The following is a 19,989-nucleotide window of genomic DNA, read 5'->3' on the forward strand; positions in this document are numbered from 1 at the left end:
TTACAGAAGGAAAACGTTGGACCTTAATTTCTACAATAGATGGAGTCTTAGAAAGTAACACATAAGTCAAGGTTTTATTCATTAAATCCTTTTTTAAATACACCAGAGAGAACTTTTTGTCACTGAAGAATTATCTTACAATTAGATTCAATTAAGTTAAGACTTGTGAGCATTATATTTAGTTAAGTATATCCCACTGGTACTCAAATGTCAGCAAACACTCAGCCTACATTTTTATAATCAAGGGTGGTGATAGTTTTTATATCGAGAACCATCAGCCCACAGAAGAATAGCAAATTTGGACCACATACCAATAAAAAGCAAGTTAATTTAGATTTTTCTAGCAAGTAAGAACAATAGATAATCACCCACTTTTTTGTTCACTCTTTGTTATGGAAATTTTCAAACATGCACAAAAGTAGAAAGAATAGTCTAATGAATCCTCATGTACCTTATGAATCATCTTACTTCAACAAGTGTCATTACAGAGCTAATCTGATTTTATCTACATTCCCACCCACCTTCTCCCAACCCCAGATTATTTTAAAGCAAATTCCAGACATTATATCACTTCATCCACAAATACTTCAGTATGCATCTCTAAAACAAAGGACCTATGTTTCTCATAATCACAATATTAGCATCATAGCTTTTAAAGGTTACCAATAACACTCAAAACCATCAAATATCCACCCAGTGCTTGAATGTCCCTAACTGTCTCATAAATGTTTTTTAAAAATAGTTTTTGTTTGAATCATCAGTGACTTTTAAAGTTAAGAGCTTTGTTGAACAAATAACAGAAATTAGAATTTGGTTCAGTACAACCCATATAAAGCTGAGCTCCCTTGTGGTACCATCCTAGCTTAAAGCACTCATATTCCAGTAGAGTAACAAAATAAAATTGAAAATGATTGAAAAATAAAATCTGTTGAGAAAAATTCCAGAGAGCTATTATGTTCATAACACACTTAACTCATGTCACATTACAAACAACCAACTCTGTTTGGAAAAACAGAATAATAAAGCATAAAATATCACTCTCATTCTCTCTCTCTCTCCCCTTCATTGTTAATGTAAATTAAGAAATCTTAACTGAGATTTTCTTAATTTTAGCCCCCCCCCCCATGCTCTTAACCAGGGGTGTAAAACTCATTTCCACTGGGGGCCACATCAGCCTCAAGGTTGCCTTCAAAGGGTCAAATGTAGAGCTCCTTGCCCCTAGTTAAGGAGTAGTTACATTTATACAGTCCTAACATTACATTCAGCCCTTTGAAGGCAACCTCAAGGCTGATGTGGCCCCCAGTGAAAATGAGTTTGACACCCCTGCTCTTAACCATCATTGCAGTCTGCTCAGCAATGGCTTACATAGGAACTGAGTGGGCAGAGAATTCTCTCTGAGGAGATGAAGAAAGAGTGGAGATTGAACAAGGTTGTACTAATTACTTCTAAATTAATATTTTGTCCCTGTTACATCTATCTTGTGATCAGTTAAAGAAACTGAGAAAACAATAAGACTAGGATGGAAGGAAAATATAGCCTGTTCACTCACATATCTTTCCACTGATGTTATTAAATTGTCCAGGCTCTGTTATAAATGTACAGCTAGAGCTGTCTACCTGCAGTCAGTATTCTCTGGGTGGCAGTGGTGGACTTCACTTTATGTAGTCCCTGCTGTGGCAGAATGAAAATAAACAACAGGCCACTAGGAGACCAACTGTACTGTAGAAAGTAATTCTAGACATTTCATCTAGAGTTACATGGTTTTTAAGTAAAACTTTAGGACAATTACACTTGTATAAAAGTTCTAAGTCCTGCCCTGGCTGGCGTAGCTCAGTGGATTGAGCTCGGGCTGCGAACCAAAGTGTCTCAGGTTCGATTCCCAGTCAGGGCACATGCCTAGGTTGCAGGCCATGGTCCCCAGCAACCGCACATTGATGTTTCTCTCTCTCTCTCTCTTTCTCCCTCCCTTCCCTCTCTAAAAATAAATAAAATCTTTAAAAAAAAGTTCTAAGTCCTGAAGCAAGAGCAATAAAAGGAATCCTCCATTAATTATTGTAGGATAAATATATTCCCATTACTTAAAATGGTTACAATTAATCTGACAATCAAAACAATAATATTATCTGTTATTTATTGAGCAATTCTTATGAGCCACTGTTGTAGTTCTTGACTGCTGCATAACAATCCACCCCAAAACTTAATGGCTTAAAACAACAATTTATTATTATCCCTCATGGTTCTGTGTTCTGATTACACTCAGCGGAGCAATTTTCACTTGGTATCTCTCATGTAGCTGCAGTCAGTTAGCAGCTGGGACTGGTCATCTGAAGGCTAGACTGGGCTGGATGTCCAAGATGGCCTACTCACATGGCTGCCAGTAAATAGCACCATAGAATGGTCAGTTGGAGCTCTTGTCATTTGGGTCAGTTGACACTGTTCCTGGTACATAGTCTCTCCCAGTGGCTTAGGCTGTTGTATGGAGGGGGGGTTGGCTTGTGTTGTACTGGAGCTATAAATCATTATCTTTTTCTTTGAAAGAGCTGCTTATTAAACCTTTTCTAACACACCTCTCTTTGGGCTTCTCATGGCATGGTGTCTGAGTTATAAGATGAAGAATCCTAAATGAGAGCATACCAAGAGAACAGAAGCAGAAAATTCAGTCCTGCTGAAAATTAGTCCCATAATTGGCACAGTGTCACTACTGTCAAATTCTACTAAGCTAACCAGTCACAAGACAGCCCTGATTTAACTCCCACTTGACAAGGCGGGAACGGATTGATGGTGGGCGTTTTGGAGAGAAGATACCACAGCAAGGCATTATATGTACATTTCCTCATTTAATTACCACAATAATCCTATGTGGTAAATACTTTATTATTATTCACTTTGTACAGGTTAATAAATTAAGATGCAGAAGTCTAACCCAGATTTTAACCCAGGACTGTTTGATTCCAAAGCTAGTGTTATTCAATATCACTTTCTACTATAGCATCTGTGTTTTGTGTTTTTCTCCATGGTGTTGGGGGTTAGAACAGTTCTGCCTGATGTAGCTTGGAATTACATTATTCAATCTCAATCACACACTATCCTACCCTGACAGTGGGATGCACACAGACAGGAAACAGTTTTGTGAAAAGTTCCAGCCAACTTCATTAGAATGTGATATATCTTAAATATCATGGAGGTACCAAAAACTGATCACAGCAGAGAACCCACCGACCTTTTATATAAGGGTATCTTTTCTAACTCTGTGATATTAAAAAGTTATCAGAAATGAATATTTAAGTGGAAAAATGATGAGTTTTTTCTAACAAAGTTATCAAATGCTTGTCAGCAAGATTGAAAGCTAAAGAAAAAATGTTTCAATGTCAATGTATTTTTTCCTTTATACTGTACCTCTTTTTCATTAAGCTTCTAACTTACAAAGAGAAAAGGATTCCTCCAACGCTAATAAACCTAAAAAGTTATCTTTCAGTTATAGGTATACTTACAACTACCATGCAACTGTCTTCTTCCTCTGCAGTTTTTTTTTACAACATGAGTTCTCACAGTTAATTTTCTAAAAATCCCAACCCAATGCAATGCTTCTGTTGTTACAGTTGTTAACATTTTCTTCCACAGAGAAAATTCTATTAGCATGTCTAAGAAAAATGTATCACTGAGAAGGAGGGAGGTCAGCATGAAACGCAGACCTCTCTCTCTCTCTCTCTTGCCACCCACTCCAAGTTGCAACACTTCCTATTGCCCTGACTCATGATTTCAGATATAGAAACCATCAGGGCTGTGCTTGCTTTTCTAATTCTTCTAGATATTCTATGGCAAGGATATCAAATTTAGATCTTAACATCTACAACTATGGAATTAAGAAACCACATTGAAACTGGTGGGATGCTTGAAGATGTGGAATGGTATGGTCCCACACCCATGTATGGTGGATAAAAATTGGAAGGGGGGTCCCCCCTGAGGAGTGAGAGGGTCCCAGCCGCACACCAGGATCCCCATCCCAGGGCTCCAGTGCCAGAAAGAGAAGTCCCCATAACTTCTGGCTGTAAAAACCAGTAGGGGTTGAGTCTGAGGAAGGTGGACGCTTCTGGAGTTCCAGGAAGTTTCTCTTAAAGGGCCGCCAGCACACAAACTTACTTGGATTCACTCCCTCCCCGAGCTCCAGCTTGGGGAGTGAGGTGAAGGCAGCTTGAACAGCACCAGGGACATACAGGGAGAAACGGAATTGTCTGGCATGAGGGTGAGAGCTGGAGGGGCAGATTTCTCCCAGACAAAAGTGCTGGCAGAGGCCATTGTTCCTTTGATGAGCCCTCCCCCTAGAGAGCCAGCAGGTGGGTGCCATATCTGAGAATCTATCAATCTGGTTCACATGGTTTGCCCCATTTTGGTGATTCCCTGAGGCCCTGCCCCTCCCAAGTTTTGGGCCTACACAAGCTATTTCCAGTGGCTTTTCCAAACGAATGGCTTGTCCTGGCTTATGTTTCAGATTTTCCTATATTCTCTAAAACAAGCAGCATCTGGCCTCAGCATGCCCCATACCTCTTGCTAAGTGGCCCCAGGCCCAGCACTAGCTGTAACTAGCCTTGGCTCACAGCTTGGCCTCACCTGGGCACCTCCAAACCCAGCACAAGTAGCAGCCATCTGCAGATCACTTTGTCACTTATGCCAGGTGGCCCCAGGCAGAATACAGGTGTTGGCTGACCTTGGCCTGCACCTCCTGGGAGGCCCCAGTGGACAGCTTCAGACCACGCTGAAGCACCACCACCCAACCACCTCCACAAGTAGTATACTCAAGGGGCAGACTCAGCAGGCACCAGAGCCCTGCTGAAGTAAGTCCTTCTCTGTGGGAAGCATCCTATAGGATACCTACTACATTAGGCCACTCTACCAAGTCTGAGAGACATAGGAGCTTTACCTAATACATAGAAACAAACATAAGGAGGCTGCCAAAGTGTGAAGACAAAGAAATATGGCCCAAATGAAAGAACAGAACAAAACTAAAAAAAAAAGAACTAAACAAAATGGAGACAAGCAAGCTACTGGAAGCAGAATTCAAAACATTGGTTATAAAGGTGCTCAATGAAATTAGTGATAACTTCAACAGTATAAAAAAGCAGTCAAAAATGAAGGATACACTAACTGAAATGAAGAATAATTCACAGGGAATCAACAGTAAAGTGAAGGAAGCTAGGAATCAAATGAGCAATTTGGAATATAAGGAAGCAAAAAACAACTAATCAAAACAGCAAGAAGAAAAAAGAATAAAAAATAGGAGGCTAGTGTAAGGAGTCTCTGGGACAACTTTAAGTGTACCAACATTCACATCGTGGGAGTGCCAGAGAAGGAAGACAGAGAGCAAAAAATTACAAACCTATTTGAAAAAAATAATGACAGAAAACTTCCCTAGCTTGGTGAAGGAAAAAGACACACAAGTCCATGAAGTGCGGAGTCCCAAACAAGATGAACCCAAAGAGGCCCACACTAAGACACACCATAATTAAAATACCAAAGGTTAAAGACAAAGAAAGAATCTTAAAAGCAGCAAGAGAAAAGAAACTAGTTATCTATGAGGGAGCCCTCATAAGATTGTTGGCTGATTTCTCAACAGAGATTTTGCAGGCCAGATGGGAGTGGCAAGAAATATTCAATGTGATGAAAAGCAAGGGCCTACAACCAATATTACTCTCCCCAGCAAAGCTATCATTTAGAATCAAAGCACAGATAAAGAGATTCCCAGACAAGAAAAAGCTAAAGCAGTTCATCACCAATATCATTTGAAATGTTAAAGGGTCTTCTTTAAGAAAAAGCAAAAAAGATTAAAAAAGATGAAAACTAATATGACAACAAATACACATCTATCAACAATTGAATCTAACAAACAAAATAAATGAACAAGCAGAACAGAAACAGAATAGACACAGAGAATGTTTTGATCGTTGCCAGATGAGAAGGGTATTAGGGAGATGGGTGAAAAAGTTGAAGGGATTAAGGAGTACAGATTGGTTGTAACAGTCATGGGGATGTAAAGTACAGCATAGGGAATATTGTCAATAATATTCTAGTAATTATGCATGGTGTCAGGTGGGTGCAAGATTTACCAGGATGGTCACTTACTATTTAATATAATGTGTAATCAATGGGGTGTACACATGCAACTAATATAATTATGCATGTCAATGTAATTGAAAATGAAAAATGATTTAAAAAAGAAAAGGTGATATGTGTGTGTGTGTGTGTGTGTGTGTGTGTGTGTGTGTGTGTAATGGAATATTATTCAGCCACAAAATTAAACAACTCCTGCAATTTGGAACAACATGGATGAACCTAGAGGATATTATGTTAAGTGTAATAAGCCAGACACAGAAAGATACTGGATCTTTCAGAAAGATCCAGTATCTTTCTGTGTCTCTTATATGTAAAATCTAAAAAAATAGTTGAACTCGAGAAGCACAGAGTATGATGTGGTTGTCAGGGGCTAGGGCAAAAGGAAATAGGAAATAACTAATCAACAGATATAAAGTTTCAGTTAAGCAAGATGAGTAAGTTCTAGACAGCTGTTGTATCACATTGTATCTATTAAAGTCAATAGTCATTTACTAGTACTTAAAAAATTATCAAAAGGGCCCTGACTTGGTGGCTCAGTTGGTTGGAATATCATACCATACAGCAAAATTTTGCAGGTTTGATTCCCAGTCAGGGCACATACCTAGGTTGTAGGTTCAATCCCTGGTGAATGTTTCTCTCTCACATCAATATGTCTCTCTCTCTCCCTCCCTCTCTCTCCCTCTCTCTCTCTCTCTCTCTCTCTCTCTCTCTCTCTCTCTCTCTCTCTCTCTCTCTAAGTAATAAACATATCCTCAGGTGAGGATTTTAAAAATTATTTTAAAAATCATCAAAAGGGTAGATTCATGTTAAATATTAATACAAAAAATAAAATTAAAGAAGAAACGAAGTTGATTACGTGTTTCCAGGGGCTGGAGGAGAGGGGAATGAAAGATGACTGCTAATGTGTACAGTGTTTCTTTTTGGAATGATTAAGACATTCTGGAATTAATGGTGATGATGACACAGTCTAGAGAAAACACCCAAAACCATAAGATCTCACCTTTAACAGGAACCTAAACAACAAAACAAAGAAACAAGCAAAATATAACAAAGACACTGAAATAGAGGTCAGGCTGACAGTGCCCACAGAAGAGAGTAGAGGGAATTTCAGGGGACAGTGGGAAGGGTTCAAGGGAACAAACTTAAAGGACACATGGTCATAAACTAAGGGGAGGGTGGTAATGGGAGGGAAGTGGGGAGGAGTGGGGGGCTGGACTGGGAGTAAAAAGGAGAAAACTGTATTTGAACAATGATTAAAATAAAATTAAAAAAAAGAAAAAAAAACACCCAAAACCATGAAATTGTACACATTAAACAAGTAAATTTTATTATATATGAATATCTCCATAAAAAGGTTTTAAACTACTTTGAGATATCAATTTCTACTTATCAAATCACCAAAGATCCAGAAATCTGATATTATGATGTGTTGATGTAGGAGTTCTGAAACAGGCACTTTCATGCCTTGCAAGTGGTAGTATAAATTGGTACAACTATTATAGAGAGCATTTTGACACCATCAAAAGTATGATTGACCTAGCAACTTTACTTTAGGAATTTATGCTTCAAGAATACTGAATTTGCACAAAATGACATATGAATGATACCCATTACAGCAGTTTTTTTAAAAAAATGTTATTAACAACTTAAATGCCCATCCATAGGAAACAGGTTAAAGAAATACACACAGAATAATACAATGCAGTGGGAAAAAGAATGAGGAAGCCCTTCATATACTAATATGATCATTTCTTCAACATATTTTCTTTCTGGTGTGGCTCAATAGATTGAGTGCCGGCCTATGAACCAAAGGGTCACTGGTTTGATTCCCAGTCAGGGCACATGCCTGGGTTGTGGGCCAGGTCCGCACTAAGGGGCACTCAAGAAGCAACCACACATTGATGTTTCTATCCCTCTCTTTCTCCTTTCCCATCTTTCTAAAAATAAGTAAATAAAATCTTTTTAAAAAAGAATAAAGCAAGGTGAAGAACAGCATGTATGCATGGTCCATTTTGTATATAAAAAGGGAAGGAGAATATACATATATGTATATTATTGGATATGTATATATATATATACATATATAAATTTCCTTAGAGATGCATAAAATATATCTGTGGATATTAACTGAATGACTGGAATCAGCAGTAGGAAGGAGCTTTTTCTCAGTATTTGGGGGTTTTTTGCAATATTAAACTATGTGAAATATTATATATTAAAATTTTGGAAAGTGAAATGAAATAAAAATAATAATTAGCTAAAAATTATAAAGTAAAAACATTATGAAACAAAAACACTGATAGTCTTAACTTGTCATGCTCCATTCCCACCTCCACCAACATTAACTACCTAGTTTCTGAAACTGGATTTCTGTAAGGTAGATTTTCCTATGTGAGGTTTGCTTGTACTCTTTCTGGTCTCAGGTCAAGTAGACTAATTGAGGTTCTGTTATTTCTTCAATTTGTACAGAAAAGCCTTACCATCACTGATAGTAATATTAGCAAGATCCACAATCTTATTAGAAAGGTCTTGAAGCAAGTAGCATTGTTTAAACTTTGGTTTTTCCCACTGAGATTTGCCAGTGTCCATACTGATTGAGCTGGAAAAGAGAGGAGAGAGGAAGAAAAGATTTCATCAGCGGGTGATGCCAAAATATTCTTAAACCAAATGGCGAAGGACCATGGTTTATCTTTGGCATGCCTCACTTCTTTATCCACTCCCAGCCTCCTGGCTGAGATAGCAAAGGTGGGAGCCTGGTGCCTGCAAAGTGAAGAAAACTGATCTTGGGGAAGAAGTGAATCTAGGGTCCCCTGTAGGAGATATAAATAGGCAAAAGAGCATAAGATGGGCTATGACAATGTCCAGCAGACCAAGAGTCAAGGCAGAGATTTTGCCCTTCTGGACATGACTCCTTACCCTCACTTTCCCTTCTTATCTCCATTCCTGTTAGAATGTGGCCTCTATCTCAGCATATTAATTTACTCAAGGCAAATAGTGTAACATTATCTGTACCTCATTGGCCCTCATCATCTACCCTTCTGTATGCCTCATCCAATTCAAACCAGTTCATGTCAAGTCAACTAACACATTTGTTGAGCACCCACTATATTCTAGTACTGGTAGTAGGTAGTGAAGACAAACAGGACAGGGTCTTATCCCTTGAGGAGCTTGTAATTTGTGGTTTGAGACTGTAAATGTAACTACATTTAACAGGCAAGATAGGAGAAGAAAAGCAATATTAAACAAAACTGACTCTATCAAACCACCAAGCAAGGAAAACATATTTGCAACCACTGAGCTAAGCTGTTCACTGAAAGGACAGAGATGGAAAAAGCTCCCCCACCACCAGCAGCAGCAGAGCAAATGGCATAAGCAGAGAAAGATACAAGGAAGCATCCACTGAGTCCACAATTGGCAAATGGCCCTTTTTGGCTGCAAGCATTAAAGAAGGGAGTCTGTGGTCTAGAGTACTGTGTTTACTGGTGTTTGGACTTAATTCTTGAAGCAATGTGAAACCAGGGTGAGAAAGTGGCATGATGACAACCACCCTTTAGGAAAATCACACTGACTGTGGTATGGAGTATAGGTGTGGGTGAGGGTGGTAGTGGACAGCTAGAATACAAGAGGACTGCTCTAATAGTGGGCAAGAGATAGTAAGGGGCTGCACCAGGGTAGTGGCTGTGTGGATGTAAAAGACAGGATAAATGTGAGCTCTGAATTTGACATTCTGTAAAAGCTCCTTGATTCATTGACTGGTTAGGTGTAATCAGTCAATGAATCATTGAGAGAGAGTAAGAGATAGATTACAATTCAAAATGTTGCCCTCTAAAAGAGAGCTTTTAATTTCTGTCAAAACCTGCTTCCCCTCTGGTATGTTCACTTAACTTAATGGCATAAACCATTAAAAATCAGTGAAAAAAAAATAGAGGCTAATGATTTTAAGAAGGAAAATTATAAAGTCTACCAAGAAGAGTGACTTGGTAAATTATTATGGTCAATTGATAAGTTAGCTTCTGAGGCAGTTTTACAAAATTGTCATTAAGAAGATCACTGTAACCCTGACCAATGTGGCTCAGTGGGTTGGGCATCAACCCACAAAGCAAAAGGTCCCCAGTTCTATACCTGGTCAGGGCACATGCCTGGGTTGCAGGCCTGGTCCTCAGTTGGGACAATCAACACTTCTGTCACACATAGATGTTTCTCTCACTCTCTTTCTCCCTCCCTGCCCCTCTCTCTAAAAATAAATAAATAAATACAGTCTTTTAAAAAACATGGAAAATGTTGATAAATCATTGAGTGAAAGGATAAATTCCATTTTTGATATGAGTACTGATCATCACTACATAAAACAAAGGAATGAGAGACTAGTTAGCCTGAAAACAGCTGTGTTCAGATGATGGGATAATGTGTGACTTTTTTCTCTTCTGTCTTCTCAGAAATTCTTGATTGTTACAATGTTGCATTGTATGCTTAAGTACGTCCAAAAGAAAGAAAGAGTGGCAGTAGCAGGGGAGAAAAGGAACATGGTCACACAAATGACACAGAACATGCCCCCAGTTCGCAGATATTTGTGTGTCTGAACTAGCATTTAGAACTTGGCCAGTACATACCAGATTCTAGTAGCTTTTCCAGACTCATTTTTTATGCATCTAGTTTGTGCTGTCTCAGTAGGATTGGTTAAGAGCCACTTATACGTGCCTTTGTATTTAGAGGCTGTCTCCTCAGCTTTGCACTTTCCAGGCTCTACAAAGAAAACATGTGCACATTTTAAAGAGCAAAAAGGCACTTAAAAGTATTACGAACATCCATTATGATCCATCATTATTACCTGTACACAAACATCAGCAAATAAAATAGGAACCTTTTTTACCAGACCTTTTAAATCAGGCTTCACTGAAAATATCATTAAATGGAGTCTTTTAAAAAAATAATCCTCCCAGTACACCGTCACATTTAGCCAGTCCTTTTCATTAAAACTACCAATTGACAGGAAAGAATTTTTGGTTTTGTTTTTTAAAAATGATACACATACCTTAAAAATAATTTAAGCCACACAAAGAGGCATAGAGTAAAAATCAAAGTTCCTACCTGGCAGTTGCCCTTCTTCTGAGGCACCCACTGTTAATTGTGAGTTGCAGTGACAGGAGACTAAAAGCTGACCTCTTTCTGGATGGCTCTTTGCTTCTTAACGGACTCTGGCATGGATTTGGTTTTAGTAAACTCAATGCATCTGCCATCACGAACATAGACAAGAGCCTGTTCTGATATTGGTGCTGAGGGCAAGATTTTGCTGCCAAGTTTTGTCATCTTAAGAAAATATGACCTGAACTGTTTATGCAATAAGTTCCCAGTTTTTACTAACCACCCACTGGGTTGTGATCTTGATTCCAAAAATCTCTCCCTCAAGGTGTTGACAGAGTGATCCAAGAAGTGGTCCAAATAGCCTTGCCCAGCCATCCCCATCTCCTCTCTGAAAGAGGATGAAAGGGGCCTTCTGTTCACTCTCAGGACATATGCATTAGCATCATTTGTATGGCACCTCTGCCTGTGGCTTCAACACTATTCTGCCTTCCATCTCACTCTCATTTGCAATCATAGCCTGCCCTCCACCACCTAATTAGTTTGTTCCCAAGAATTGTGTTCTCTTATGCCCATATGTGTTATCTGGGTTACCTCAATATTTTTACCACATTCTATTGGGGAAAAGGAAGAAAGCAGGCATCAATGAGAAGGAAGTGGAGTGGCCTGACAGTTTTTCTCTTTTACCATTAAAGCCTTGCTAATCTAAAAAGTAAATGTCCCTATAAGAAATTCTGGACCGTTCCCAGATCAATTTCCAAAATGAACAGGCTGGCTAAATCAATCAATAAATTAGCAAATATCTATCGGGCAGCTACTGTGTGTAATTAGGAAGCTATCCAGGTGTCTGGATATTATGCAAGAGAGACAGTCATTCCATGCCATTGATGGACAGAGTTGACCAACAGTCTCTGTTAACCCCTCTGGCGCGCTCTCTCTCTCTCTAGACAGATAGATATATAGATGATATAGAGAGAGATAGAGCTGATAGAGATAGAGATAGAGATGGAGATGGAGATAGAGATAGAGATAGATAGAGATAGAGATAGAGATAGAGAAAGAGATGATATAGACAGATAGAAAGGTTTTCAAGTCATTTGGGCACTGAGGATGTAGAAAGGAACATGAAAACCACTTCTCCACCCTCTGAATTCAGGATCTCTTACTATATATGCATTATGAGCTTTATAACAAGGGGAGTGAATTAATATGGAAATACCCCTACCCAAATTACCTAGTTTTTTCACTGCAACATGTTCAGACTTTACTAATAATGTCAGTTGATCTTGTTTGAAGTTTCCATGAGTCAAGTTACCATGTATTTTACTTTTGATCCTGTTAATCAATTCAGTGGATGCCAAAGGAGAGTTGGCCTTTATGATGACCTGACAAACACAGCTGAAAAGCAGAACAAAAGAGAAGTATGTTGCAGTTATGTCAACAGTGTGCAAGTTGGCCTGTGGTCATGAAATTTTGTCCAAATGATTTAATTGGTAGTACATAAATATCAAACATTTTACAGCTATTAAGTGGCAAATCATAAGAAATGATGGAAGACAGCATACTGAAATCTCCTGATAAATTTTCTTGTATCCAAAGCAAACAACTCAAAACCCATTTTCAAAAGAACTGTCAGCAACATTTGCATTATGTTCAAATTGATTACACATACTATTTCTCTAGGAGTTTGTGATAATTAATAGAGGAGATGAAGTACTCAGGATTTATTACTTCATAGAAAACCTTTTATCTTCCTGGTCTCCAGTGTATGCATCATTACTACAATAAGGTAAATAGGCACTTGCTCAATTATTCTATAAAGATGTATTCTACAAAAGGCCTATTTCTATAATATAATAATAGTTATGATAATGACAATGATAATCACAGTAGCTAACACTTGTGGAATTCTTGCTCCACATGTTTTCATTCATGTTATCCTCACAACAGCCTTATGAGGCAATGCTATTATCATCATTCTACACATGAGAAAACTGAACCTTAGCCAAGGTCACAAAGATCTGTTATATCATTTCTAAATACTCTTCCCACTAGAAGACATGTTATAACAAAAACAGGGCTGTCCTTGACCTTAACCTCTGTAGCAAGGTCCTCAAACATTCTAAATTCCTGTACTGCTCCATTACAGAGCACATTTCAGGTTCACAAACTTACCTGTACCTTTTCTCCATTTCCATTTGTAGATACATCTTTTTTAATAACACATTTCCTATGTTTCCTACCAGCTTTTGAAAGTTAGATGTGCCTGAGTACACTCAAAAATTCTATGTCAAATCTAAGACATGCTCTCACACTGATCCATATTTGCTGAAGTCCCTGTTCATCCTACCTATTTCATTTGAAGAGTATCTCTTCTTAGCTTTCATCTTTCCAGTCTGAAGAGGACTCCTCTTCTTTAATCCTCTCCTCTTGCTGCAACAGACTCTCTATTCTTAGCACTGTGGACATTTAATGACCTTCCCATGAGCCTTCTTTGGCTATAAGTCCTTCTTGGGTTGCATCAAACAACTCAATAGCTGGTGTTCTGGGAGGAGCTGGACCTCAAGTCTGAACAGGACCAAGGATGCTTTTTGTGTTGCTTTTTCAATTTCCCTGCTCAGAATTTTGTGGACTTTTTTGATGACAACAAACACTTTATTACCCCACCTCCAAATTATGACTCCCTTTGACTTCATTTTTCTTCTCTACAAAGAGGCAGCAGGCAGGATGCTAGGCTGTGCCATGACCAACTGAAACAACTTATTTCATGAAGGCAAGAGCCCAATTACAGAACTGTTTTTGCAGCTGCCACCTCTCTCTAACACCAGCGCCTCCTCTACCTTGCTGAGCTCCAGCCAAAGGAGAAGCAGGTAAGTAAAGAGGTCTCTATTCCATTGCTTGTACAAAGTAGACTGCCTGCAAATCCACTGGTGGTAAAGCACCGAGGAAGCAACTGGCTACCAAAGCTGCTCACAAGAGTGCGCCCTCTACTGGAGAGGTGAAAAAACCTCATCCTTACAGGTCTGTTACTGTGGCACTTCATGAAATCAGACATTATCAAAAGTCCATTGAACATCTGATTCACAAATTTCCCTTCCAGCATCTGGTGTGATAAATCGCTCAGGTCTTCAACAGAGATCTGTGCTTCCAAATGGCAGTTATTGATGCTTTGCACGAGGCAAGTTAAGTCTACCTGGTTGGACTTTTTGAAGACACCAACCTATGTGCTATGCATGCCAAATGTGTAACAATTATGCCAAAAGATATCCAGCTAGCATTGCCACATACATGGAAAACATGCTTAAGAGTCCACTATGATAAGAAACATTTCATTCTTTAAAAAATTATCTTCTGATCTTGAATGTGGCTAGTCGTGTTGGAGGTCCCAGGGCCTCGCCATATTCAGTGTGTCAATTGAACCTTAAAGCGTGGAAGAAACTCGACTTCTGGCAAGATGGAGGCATAGGTGGACGCACCGTATCTCCATGCACAACCAAGATTAGAACAACAATTTAGAGGCAGAATAACACCCAGAACTGACAGAGAATTTATCTGAATGGAAGTCAGACAGCCAAGATGTTGAAGTAGACCCATTCATCCAGACCAGTAGGAGGGGCAGAGACAAGCAGCCAGGCGCGGGTTGCAGCATGGGTCCCAGCTCAGAGAGCAGAGAGCAGTGGGTGCATGAGGCAACCGGGAGCCCGTAAGGCATACAGGGTGCGCAGAATCTCAGTGGGTCGACCCTGAGTACTCGAGCGGCAGCTGGCGGATCTAGTGAGGCGGCAATTGTGGACCGGGACAGAGCGTGCAGCCCAGGATCCCAGGGAAGGGACTGTGGTCCCAGGAGAGTGGAGCTACCGCCATTATTCACCCCTGCCCCCACGTACAACTTCACAATCTAGCGACTGGGGTGCCCAGCCCCGGCGAACACATAAGGCTCCGCCCCTCACCGTAAGAGGAGCGACCAGACCAAAAAAAAAAAAAAAAAAAGAGAGAGAGAGAGAGAGACATGTCTCAAACAGAAAAACAGATCAATTCCCCAGGGCTCATCCTTTTGAGCAACCAAGAGATAGCCAATCTATCAGATGCACAGTTCAAAACACTGGTGATCAGGAAGCTCACAGAATTGGTTGATTTTGGCACAAATTACATGAAAAAATGCAGGTTACCATAAAAGAGATGAAGGAAGATGCACAGAGAACCAATAGTGATGGGAAGGAAACTGGGACTCAAAACAATAGAGTGGACCAGAAGGAAGAAAAAAACAACCAAACAGGAAAGAATGAAGAAATAAGAATTCAAAAAAACGAGGAGAAGCTTAGGAACCTCTAGGACATCTTTAAATGTTCCAACATCCGAATTATAGGGGTACCAGAAGGGGAAGAGGAAAAGCAACAGATTGAACACATATTTGAACAAATAATAAAGGAGAACTTGCCCATTCTGGCAAAGGAAATAGACTTCCAGGAAGTCCAGGAAGCTCAGAGAGTCCCAAAGAAGTTGGACCCAAGAAGAAACACACCAAGGCACATCATAATTACATTAGCCAAGGTAAAAAATGAAGGAGAGAATCCTAGAAGCAGCAAGAGGCAAGGGGACAGTAACCTACAAAGGAATTCCCATCAGACTGTCAGCTGATTTCTCAAAAAGAGACCTTATAGGCAAGAAGGGGCTGGAAAGAAATATTCCAAGTCATGAAAGACAAGGACCTATATCCCAGATTACTCTGTCCAGCAAAGCTTTCATTTAGAATGGAAGGGCAGATAAAGTGCTTTTCAGATAAGGTCAAGTGAAAGGAGTTCATCATCACCAAGCCCTTATTTTATGAAATGTTAAAGGGACTTATCTAAGAAAAGAAGATAAAGAAAAATATGTATAGTAAAATGATAGCAAACTCACAATTATTAACAACCATACCTAAAACAGAAAAAAAGAAACTAAGGAAACAACTAGAACAGGAACAGAACCACAGAAATGGAGATCACATGGAGGGTTAGCAACAGGGGAGTGGGAGGAGGAGAAAGGGGGAAAAGGTACAGAGAATACGTAGCATAGATTGTAGGTTGAAAATAGATAGGGGGAGGGTAAGAATAGTATGGGAAATGTAGAAGCTAAAGAACTTATAAGTATGACACATGGACATGACTAAAGGGGGGGAATGTGGGTGGGAGAGGGTGTACAGGGTGGAGGGGAGTGAAGGGGGAAAATGGGACAACTGTAATAGCATAATCAATAAAATATATTAAAAAAATAAAGTACTGAAATGAAAAAAAATTATCTTCTTCCTGTTAATGGTGGTTCTGACTGTTGGATATTTATTTCCATGGGGTCAAAAGGTAGCTAAGTATATGAGTGCAAGTAGAAAATGGGGGACAGATATCAGGTATTGGCAGTTTTTCCATTTTCATTTGTGGGTGAATTTTTAATATAAATATGGAGACATAAAAGCATTGATGCAAATCAAACTGTTTCAGTGAACAAGTTTCAGCAGCTCAACTTTCCAACAATATAAATAAACCTGTTAAATTTTTCTGGACAATGCCAGCACTTGGGTTTTTTTAAAACAAGTAAATTCCTTATTGATGGCAAAAAAGAGCCCAATCACAGCCTTGTAAAATGACCACCATACCTTGATCTAGTCCTGACAACTCTGACCAACAAGCTGTACATAACAGAATTAAATGGAAGGGAAATCAGAACTAAATATACCAGCTATGAATAAACTCAGCTCATACCTGTATTGTACATGGGAAACTGGAGCCATCTCTTGCGCTTCTCTCTGTTCCAAATAATGCAAAAGAAAAGTGCATAGTCACTGAAATCTTTAAACAAAAGTCACAATTGAGTACAGGGCTTATTGTTAACAACAATAGTCATAATTATGTTTTATATTTATGTAACACATTGCCATCTTCAAATCACCTTCAAAAACATCAATGCATGTAGTCCTCAAACCAACCCTGTAGGATGGGCAATCCAGGGCTTGTCACCCCATTTTCTACATGAGGAAGCTAAGTCTCAGAGAAGTTTAACGATCTGCCCAGTATCACACAGTGGATGAGTCAAAAAACTGGAAGTGAAATCTAAGCCTTCTGGATCAGAAGCCTAACATAGTGATGACAATAGTAAATACTACCAAGCATTTACTATGCTTTATGTCCTGTGCTAAGCATTTTACATAAATTTTCTCATTCTGTCTTGCCAATGGCCCTGTGAGGAATGGTAATATTGTTATTCTCATTTCACAGCTAAGGAAATTGAGGCACACAAAGGTTAATTAAGTAGTCCGAGGTCTCACAGTCAGGAAGTGGAAGAGCAGAGATTCTAACCCAGGCAGCCTTATTCTGGGGACCACATTATCACCAAAAGACTTTGACACCTATTATTTGAGAGGAAGTTTATGTCATGTTATCTGTCATGTATTAAATTTAAAATTCTGACTCAGCTATTTATAGATAGTATTTTAAATGATGACAGATATTTGGAATTCACTGATTGCATTTTGTATAGCCAAAATATGTATCTCATATTTAAATACCTTAAAATCTCTGTGCTTACTAACCCTTTCAGAGTCTAACATAGTAGACCTTTCAGGCATAGGAATAAGCAGTGAGAATTGGGACAGACATGATGGGAGATACTTTTGTCACATCCTGACTCCAAATGTATACAAACAGAGGGTGAATTCATTATGTGAATGTAAGCCTCACAAATAACTGTGTCACTCTTGGAAAATCCAGGTTTTTCCTTTCTTTGCAAGAAGTCCACAGCCAAGAAATTCCATTTACCATTTACAATCCCAAAATCATTCCATACTTCTAAAGCTTATAAAATGTGCCTCAAAAACTGCCACATAGATAATTCAGAAAAGCAGAGGATGGTTTCCTTAATGGCTTTTTATGCAGATTCTAAGGAAGATAGTGTATTTTGACCCTTAGTGATCACAACTGAGCCTTGCCTAATAATTTACACTTGGATGGAAGAGCTATTTACTTACATCTAATCAGGTATAGATGGGTAACAAGTACATTTGTTTTGAAAAATTACTTACAAAATTTTGGTCCATGGTTATTTCTTCCTCAGAAGTGTCTCTGTATCAAAAGCATCAAAATTATAGAAAAATGAAATAGAGTACCAAATACACAGTGGCACAAGTTCAGGAGAAACACAACTCTCAGGCAAAACAGTACACTCCCCCAGCTTGGAATTCACATGATAGTAGGGTTCCAAGGAGACACTTCAAAAGAACTTGCTCGTTATTTGCATACCAAAATGGTAAGCCTTTGACGCAACAAACCCACTTCCAAGAGTCTATCCCATAATACAGTACCGACAAGCATACATAAAAATATGTGTGTACAAGGATGGAAATAACTGAAACAGTAATTAGATAAATACACCATAGCACACCCATACAAAGAATCCTATTCAGGCATAAAAATGAATAAGCTAAATATGTACATATTGGCCTGAAAAGATATAAATGATGTATTCTAAAGCAAGAAAAGGAAGTTAGAAACACATGAGTAGGATCCCATTCTCTTAGTAAATGCATGGCAACAAATCTAGAGGAATATATAATGTAAGATGTTAACTAGAGTTCTTGGAGTGAGTGGGGAAAGGTGGGTTTTTGGAGATTTCTACTATCCAGGTTGTATGTTTCTGTAAAACTCTAAGATTTTATAATGGTCACATATTACTTTTGTAATAAGGAAAATAATTGACATAATTTTTAAAAGAATGCTGCATACTGCAAACACCCCCAGTTTTCTTTTACTAACCTAACATATATTTACTTCTATTACTTTCTATAAACCTTTTTTAAGTTTATGGTTGTTCAGTTACAGTTGCCCCGCCTTTTCCCCCATTGCTCTCCCCTACCCCGACCCCCTCTACTCCCACAGTCAATCTCCCCCATCTTCTATGCCCATGAGTCCTCTATTCATATTCCCTTTTTGCCCCTTTCCCCTTTTCCCCCATTATCCCCCTCCACTGTGGTCACTGTCAGCATGCTCTTTATTTCTAAGTCTCTGGTTCTGTTTTGCTTGAACCTATTTATATTTCAACATGCAGTAGAAACCAAAATCCCAGTATGGAAGATAAGCAGTCACATTTACGGTTTTAACAATCAGCTTACATGGTATGCCAGAGGCATGCTTATTTTTCAAAGGGATTTTTCTGATGTTCCTTTAACAGAGGATTAGTATATGTGCAGTGCAAGAGCAGAGGAAATATTTCTTAGATGGCCAATTGCCTTGGTCATAGTCTCCTTGATACTACTTAGTGCCTGACAATTTCACTGCAATCAGATCTCCAATTTTGTGCCCCAGGAAAGTCTTGGACTAGTCAGAATTCCTCACTTTAAACATTTCAAGTTACCTTTGGAATTTCCAATTCCTGGAAGTGCATTACCCAAAAATAAAAGATCTTATAAATTCTCCTGCATTGGTTATTCTGAGCCTTTCATATTTTAAGGTATGATTTTTCCCCTAAGTTTTAGAATTATATCATTTTTAAAAATATTTTATTTATTTTTAGAGAGAGGGGAAGGGAAAGAGAAAGAGAGGGAGAGAAATACCAATGTGCCTCTCATGTGCCCCCTACTGGGGACCTGGCCTGCAACCCAGGCATGTGCCCTGACTAGGAATTGAACCAGCGACCTTTTGATTTACACTCCACACTCAATCCACTGTGCTACTCCAGCAAGGGCATAATCATAACATTTTAAGGCTCAAGGGGGAATTAGAGGTAACTGAGTTCAATTCCACTGTTTCCCTACTTATTTTATTCACTTTTGTTCTC

At 38.9% G+C, this 19,989-nt stretch overlaps 1 protein-coding gene across 1 annotated transcript in view; it reads right to left on the bottom strand.

The window, feature by feature from the left end:
- The window catches only part of ADGRG4 (adhesion G protein-coupled receptor G4), a 100,566-nt gene that overhangs the window by 44,269 nt on the left and 36,308 nt on the right, over positions 1–19,989 (bottom strand). The window contains 5 exon segments of the mRNA XM_045839369.1: positions 8,589–8,707; positions 10,719–10,851; positions 12,422–12,585; positions 16,923–17,002; positions 18,239–18,278. Of these exon segments, the coding sequence (XP_045695325.1) occupies positions 8,589–8,707; positions 10,719–10,851; positions 12,422–12,585; positions 16,923–17,002; positions 18,239–18,278 (536 nt within the window).

This window comes from Phyllostomus hastatus, unplaced genomic scaffold, assembly GCF_019186645.2.
Source record: "Phyllostomus hastatus isolate PE091 unplaced genomic scaffold, TTU_PhHast_1.1 phas_contig_30, whole genome shotgun sequence".
Lineage (NCBI taxonomy): Eukaryota > Metazoa > Chordata > Mammalia > Chiroptera > Phyllostomidae > Phyllostomus > Phyllostomus hastatus.